The 7,629-nt window shown below is 35.4% G+C and overlaps 1 protein-coding gene across 1 annotated transcript; it reads right to left on the minus strand.

The window, feature by feature from the left end:
• Nucleotides 1–253: 253 nt before the first annotated feature.
• On the minus strand, nucleotides 254–5,705 carry LOC143533783 (uncharacterized). Its single transcript, XM_077028454.1, has 6 exons — nucleotides 5,573–5,705; nucleotides 3,635–3,813; nucleotides 3,471–3,526; nucleotides 2,863–2,888; nucleotides 2,341–2,779; nucleotides 254–923 (listed from the first exon to the last, which is right to left on the minus strand). The coding sequence occupies exons 1-6, from the start codon at nucleotides 5,703–5,705 to the stop codon at nucleotides 533–535; spliced, it is 1,224 nt and encodes a 407-aa protein (XP_076884569.1). The 3' UTR covers nucleotides 254–532.
• Between the last annotated feature and the right edge of the window lie 1,924 nt (nucleotides 5,706–7,629).

Consider the following 7,629-nt stretch of genomic DNA (forward strand, 5'->3'; position numbering starts at 1 on the left):
CGATTCAAACTGCTCTACATGGGATCATCTTGTTTAAAAAAGATAAAATCTCGAATCAAACCAAACTGAAGAAGCTCAAACCTGGAAGTAATTTTGTCTCTTAAATAAACCTATGATCAAGTAAATAATATATATTATATCTATAAAAACTATGATCAAGATATATGGAAAAGTACATATATTAATCCTGAAAAACAACTCACAAACCAAACCAAGCTTTCACAAGTTAAACGAGCCAAATTCGTCTCGTTTACACCCCCCATCAGACATTCAACTATCAAGTTCAAATATAACATCAACTTTCCAACACATGAATGAAGACATACCAAATATGTCAAGTCCAAACACCCTATCAATTCACAATAGATTTAACAGACAAAGTTCCTGCTGATGTTTCAACTTTAAAGTCCAAAGTTGACCACATCAAAGTTCTCCACAAGACGAACATATTTTAAAAGGACCAACATTCTACATACCAAATACCTTAAAAAGTTGTCCAGAATTTCCATAATTGATAACCAAAATAAATCTCTTATAGCCAATACTGCATACGAGACGGAGCCCTCCCCGAACCATGCCTCTGCCTAGCCGACCCGCTCCCTGCCTGGTGAAACGGGCCCGTCTCATGTGGATATGGGTACAGGTGCGGGTGCGGGTGAGGTGGATCTCTTTCCGAAACATGATGGAATGGATGCAACATGGAGTTGTCTGCATCATGAAAGTTTCTAGAAGATGATTGATAATATCCACCACGAGTTTGGTCAGAAGATGAACTCACATGCACTTGAGTGTTTGATCTACGCACGCTTGGTTGCTGATAATAGGCCTCGAGAGCCTGTGAGCGTTCCCATGCGCGTGTACCACTATCCGGGTGAGGATGATTTGTTACCGAGTTAACAGAGCTCCGGCCTCTAGTCGAAGAGCTACAAAAACAACACAAATAAAAATTAATAAATATCTTTCGATTTAACAGGTCAACGGTGTTCGACCGACCACCCAAAGTGTATTATAAATGCATATGGTTTATATTAGAACAAGGTTACTGTTAAAATAAATAATATGGAATCGGTTATCATGTTTGACGCAAAATAAAATTTATAAAATATAAAACTGCAGAATAAAATTAAGTATAACCTTAGAGAGAACTATTTTATTAAAGAGAAATAATGACTTAATTATCACACTTATTGGCCCAAAATAATGAATTTAGACCAAAAATCCAATAACAGTCAAACAAGTTCGGAGTGGTTCGGATCCTATGTTCAGGTCAGTTTTATTGTGGTTCAGTTCAGTTTAGGTTTCAGAACGAGGTATATTCAAAACTGGTACCATAATATTTGGTTTTCAAAAAGAAAAAACAAAAACTGAACTGTCGGTTATTAGTCTAGGTCGGTTATTTTGGTTCGATTTTGTTGGTTATCGCTTTTTTTCTCCCTGATTTCAACCTACTTATTGCATAACTACAGCTTCCAACTAGGGGCGCGTCAAACCAAAAAACCGAACCGTAACCAGATACCAAAGTAACCAAACCAAAATAACGAATAGGGATGAGACAGGTATCGTACTAGGACTGAAAATACTAGTACCAAACTGAACAACCCTCGAAACTGAATATCGTATCGAATGTATTGGTTATTTCTATACAAAAACAAGAAATATATGAGTATCGGTACGTAATACCCAAGAAAAACATTTTTTCAATCGGTACCATATATTGAGTCATTGAGACACCAAAAATCGTAACCAAAAATAATCAAGAAACCAAATGTCATATCAAACTCATATATATTCAAGAAACCATAATACCAAAACCAAAACATACAAAATGTCCCAAAAACCGAATCAATTTCTATAAAAAAACAAGGTAGATACGAGTACCGGAAAGTATTACCAAAGAAAAACTCTACCTTTTTCAATCAGTACCATATATCGAATTACCGAAAAAAATTACCGGTGCTGATACCGAAAATACTGTATACCCCACATTTGAGAAAAGTGGTACCAAATATCGTACCGTATGTGTCGGTTCGGTACCAGTACGGTATCGGTTCAGTACCGGTACAATATCGGCACTGGTTGTAAAAACCGGGAAGAAAATCTCATCCCTACCAACCAAATCCTGTAAAAACTGATGGTTTGGTTAATGTTTAAAAAAAACGATTTTTCAGTTCGGTTTTGGTCATGCATCAACAAAAAAACCGAAAAAACCAAACTGAACCATTGGTACTGAACCAAACCGAAAAAACCAATTTTAAGTAATCTATAATAAATTAATAAAAATAACTACAAAATTGTTCATGATAAATAACAGGCAATATAGAGCTTTATCAAGTGATTTACCTTTGACCCGTAAAAAACGGATGCAAATAAGCCCCTGATATTGGCATATCAACATTAGTCCTTGTTGGCGAAGGCAGATGGTCAACATTAGTCCTTGTCGGCAAAGGCAGATGGTCAACATTAGTCCTTGTCGGCAAAGGCAGATAGTCAACATGAGTCCTTGTTGGCGAAGACAGATAATCAACATCAGTCCTTGTTGGCGAAGGCAGATAGTCAACATCAGTCCTTGTTGGTGAAGGCAGATGGTCGGCATGAGTATTAGCATAAAGCCATCGGTAATGATTATGGTAATTGTTATTATACCGATCACCATTATCACCCACATTTGTGCTTGAGCTTGGGGGGTGAACATATGCAATAACCGGGCATACATGAGTAGCAGACGAAACTGTCGCTGAATGGTCGCTAAAATCAGCATGTTGTCCAATACTCTCATTATCTGCAAAAGAGAGATCAGATTGTTGTTAGTTGTTACAAGATTTTTGGTGAAACTAAGGTTTGAATTATGAGTAGGAAACTTACATCCGGTTGTTGGAAATTCCACTTCACTGCACAAAATAAACAGTAAATTGTAATTTGGTTCCGAATAAACACAAATAAATTTAAATGAAGAAACTTTCTTGAACATATATGAACGTACAAGACATGTGTTCATTTTCATCTGTTTAACTAAACGAACAAACAATGTTGTTCGCGTTCGATCTCTTATTAAAAAAAACTAACATTAATGAACTTCCTACCAAACGGTTCATGTAAAGTACATTGAACGTTTGGTTCATTTATAGGCCGATGATGGTTAACAATTACTTTTTATGTTTAGGTCAAGGATAGGTTCTTTCAATAAAATGAGTTTCTTGTTAGGATTGTATATAGCGATTATTCGATTAAATGAATTAGCTGATTATGTTAAATTTGATGAAAATAATATTAACTCAAAATTAAATTGGGCATCAGTAGAGACACTACCTCTCGAAAGTAACCGAACTCTGTCCATTTATTATTGTGTTTGTTCAATAGTATTTAACAGTCCTTACTATTGCAATATTATTATGTTTGCATTTTACTCATACAGATAAAAATAATAACCACATATCAATTTGGAACAAAACAGAAGATAAAACCGTGCTTACTCTATAGCAACAGCACCAGCAATCCGAGAAAATTCACCAAATGGGCACCACATCGACTGCAAAAAAAGTCGACTTTTTAAAAGGTTTTCAGCAATAAGAACACTAAATTAACTATATAAATGCACACAATAACCCTTCAAACAAATAGTTACACCAAAACTTACTGATTCAGGATAATTCAGATCATAAACATCTTCATGGTCGACCAAATCATCAAAATGTAACTCGGTATACACTCGGCTATTGGGAGTATTGTCTGCATAGAGCCATTGACCTTTCTCAATTTTTCTACAATTGGGACACTGCATCACTCCCTTCACATTAAACGCAGAACCGATACAATCTGTACCAAAAACAATATAACACATACATTTTTAAGTTTTATTGTTTTCACATTTTCATACTATACATTTACATATTTACAACGAAAAGTACAAATGATATAAAACAATTACATTTTGATTATAATATCTTATGTCAACTTCATTTTTAGTTTTAAATTTTGGCTTCAGATACCCATCCAATAAATTATTACATAAAACAAATTTAAAAAAAATAATAATAAATAAACAGGTCAACTCATGAATCCACCAGGTTGACCTAAACCCGCCCGTTTGACCTAAAAGTTGTATTTATTGTTTTCAGATACTAACACTTTACTTCTACTATTTTACAGAAAAAAATACAAATTTATATAAACCAATTACACTTTGATTATAAAATTTTATGTCAAATACTCAAATTCTTTTTTAGTTTTAAATTTTCGCATAAGATACCCTACAAGTTTAACTTATTACATAAACGATACTTTAAAAAAAGATAATTTATAACAATTAACAAATAGGTTACATGGGCATAGTTGATAATAGCGAGAATAGCACTCGCTATAGCGTGCTTCATAGTGAAGCGGTACTTTTCCGCTATCTGATGTATAGCGTCTAAATAGTGCGATATAGCGATAAAATCGATTAAACAGCACCAAACTTAGCCAGTAAAAACTCAATATTTGAATCAAACCCCTATTTAAAAAAATAATAATTCTAATACCTTATCGCAAAACATCAAATAGCGCCCGCTATTTCATTGCTAAGGCTACATAACGTATAGGTAGGTTGTCGCTATTTACTGCTATTCATTATTGACAACTATGTACATGGGTCAAGCCGTGAACCCACCAGGGTGACCCGTTTAGCTTAGCGGGTTCACAGATTCAAAGGTAAACTGACCCAAACCCATGAATTTCATGATAGGTTGCAAAACCCGTTTACACCAAACTGACCGAAACCCGTTTATACCAAACCAAAACCCACAAATTTCATGACAGGTTCCCGAAACCGACCCAAACCCGTTTACACCAAACAAACCTGACCCCGTTTATGCCAAAAACCCAGACCCGCAAAGTTCGTGACAGGTTCCCGAAACTTACCCAAATTCGTTTACGCCAAACTGATCCGAACCCGTTTATACCAACCCCAAACCCGCAAATTTCGTGATAGGTTCCCGAAACTTACCGAAACCCATTAACGCCAAACCGATCCGAACCCTTTTACACCAAACCCAAACCCGCAAATTTCATGATAGGTTCCCGAAACTTACCGAAACCCATTAACGCCAAACCGATCCGAACCCTTTTACACCAAACCCAAACCCGCAAATTTCACGATAGGTTCCCGAAACTTACCGAAACCCATTAACGCCAAACCGATCCGAACCCTTTTACACCAAACCCAAACCCGCAAATTTCATGATAGGTTCCCGAAACTTGCCGAAACCGATTAACGCCAAACCGATCCGAACCCTTTTACACCAAACCCAAACCCGCAAATTTCATGATAGGTTCCCGAAACTCACCAGAGCCCATTTACACCAAACCGACCCAAGCCCTTTTATGCCAAACCCAAACCCACAAAAATATTTATAGGTTCTCAAAACCGACCCGAACCCATTTATATCGAACCCAAACCCACGAATTTCATGCCGGGTAAGAAATTCACACCCCTTAAAATAAAAAAGGTTACCCGAACCCGTTTACATCCAACCCGAACCCGCAAAAGAAATTCACACCGCACAAGTAATTATTTATGTATGTGAAATTAACTGACCTAGATGAAACTGATGGCCGCATTGAAGCTTAGCGAATCCACGATCCCTGTAATTCGTAACATCCTCAAGACAAATCGAACAAGAAATTGATAGAGCAGCTTTGCCTCCATCATCTAAACCCTCAAACCCCATGTATAAGATCGATTATTATTACCAGATGATTAAAAACCCACTTGCGGGTATGTTCAATTTGGACTAACAAGTTGTAATTAGTGGTTGAATTGAATATATTATATTAGGGTTTAGAGAGAACAGAAATTGAGGTGTAATAAAGGTTGGATGGGTGTGAATACGCAAATTTTATTTGACTTAATGTTCTTAAAAAGACAAAAAGGTTTTTAAGTTTTAATTCGAGTAGTTCCCTCACAGTAAGGGGGTGTTTGGTAGAGAGAATTGTGGGCGAGAAATGGAATTGGAAAGAATTCTCTTTTTTGTTTATGAAAGAAAGAGGTGAGAAATGAAAATAAACCATTTCCATTTCTCTGATTTTGTTTCTCTAAAAAAAGCGGAGAATTGGATTTCTAGGGTTTCATTTCTCAGCCTCACTCTCTCACGCCTCTCCCTACTGTTCGATCTACAGCAGCAAACTCACGCCTCTCCCTGCTGTTCGATCGACTTGCAGCCTCTAATCACCCACAAATCATCTCCAATCCAAGAACCGAGTTCGTATTCACGATCCTTGCTTTGATTCCAACGATCCTAGGTATGAAACTTTCATTTTTTCGACTTTCTTATGCTCGACCAGACCTAAACCTCGATCCAAACTCAGCTGCTGATGTCGATTGTTATCGTGGGATGTTTGTATGTTGTTGGTAATCGATTTAGATATGTTAGATTTCAATGGTTTATGTTTAATTCGACTCTTGATGAAATCTTTGATGTCTAGGTTGGGAATTGAACATTATATGGTATGAAATTGATGAGTTTGAATCATGAATTTTATGTTAGAATGATATTTAGATGCTAGGTTGAATGTTGGAACCGATAAATTGAATGTTTACATGAGTTGCTTGAATGTTGTTGCTGATGAAATCTGTAATGCTGTTTTGTTCAAACAATATTTTGATCATAACAGATGCAAATTGATCGTTTCTTGAGTCTAACATTAAGTTCAAAGAGTCTAGTTTCAAACCCCACTGGTTTCGTAATTTTTAGAGAAGTTTTGATTACCCAAACGTGAAAAATAAAACCGAAGGTCAAATCTGTTTTTGACTGACAGATTTTAGGTCCACTTCTAAAGAGCATAACTCTCTTGTTTTTGAAGTTTTAGACTTCATTCCTCTTTCTAATGAACATTTTAAGTGTCTAGAATATTTCCCAATTGGCCTTGTATGCAAATCCTGAGTAGTCAATTTTTGAGAAATTTTGACATTTACAAACTCTGAACAATAAGTTTTAGATACCTTTGATAATTAGCATTTTAGTTGAAAACCTTATGCATACTTTAAAAATTTGAGAAAAATATATAAACACCTAGAGATGTTGAAGTTTCTGTGAAAATATTTTCATAATTTATTTCAATTGTTTTGTTGATAAATAAATCTATATTTATAAACTCAAATCTGACCAAAAAACTCAGATTTCTACATATCAACAAATCATCACTTTTTACACCATTTTTATCTAGAAATTGACTTGTAACTCACATGGAAACCTTAGGGATCTTGTATAACATTGACTTGTAACTCACATGGAAACTTGGATGTTCAATTTCATCCAAAATAACATATATATTGATGTAAACATTGGCAATTAAACAACATTCAGCAAGTCAGTGAATAAAGTAGCCTGTAATCATTTTTCTTGCTTTCATGATCACTTTGCTGCTAATATTTGGATTATATTTTGGAGTTATCTGCTTTTCTTGAATTTTCTTATATTTTTATGTGTAGATGGCAAGATCACCTTCCAGAAAAAGAATAGTTGCCATAGGTGCATTTTATGTCATTTATGTTACGATTTGTTGGTGGATGTTGTGTACTTATCATTTGCGTCGGTCGATTGAGTCAATGACTTTACGTACAAAATATTTAATGAGTTACCATAATAGGCGTGA

This window comes from Bidens hawaiensis, unplaced genomic scaffold (genome assembly GCF_021521415.1).
Source record: "Bidens hawaiensis isolate Kalapana, Puna unplaced genomic scaffold, B.hawaiensis_p1.1 tig00009904_1, whole genome shotgun sequence".
Taxonomy (NCBI): domain Eukaryota; kingdom Viridiplantae; phylum Streptophyta; class Magnoliopsida; order Asterales; family Asteraceae; genus Bidens; species Bidens hawaiensis.

Excerpts from the sequence above, each read along its gene's own strand:
- LOC143533783 (XM_077028454.1), bottom strand. The coding sequence starts at position 5,705 with ATGGGGTTTGAGGGTTTAGATGATGGAGGCAAAGCTGCTCTATCAATT. Across the intron at positions 3,814-5,572 it reads CGGCCATCAGTTTCATCTAG|ATTGTATCGGTTCTGCGTTT; the intron begins GTCAGTTAATTT and ends TTTTTGGTACAG. Across the intron at positions 3,527-3,634 it reads ATCTGAATTATCCTGAATCA|TCGATGTGGTGCCCATTTGG; the intron begins GTAAGTTTTGGT and ends CTTTTTTTGCAG.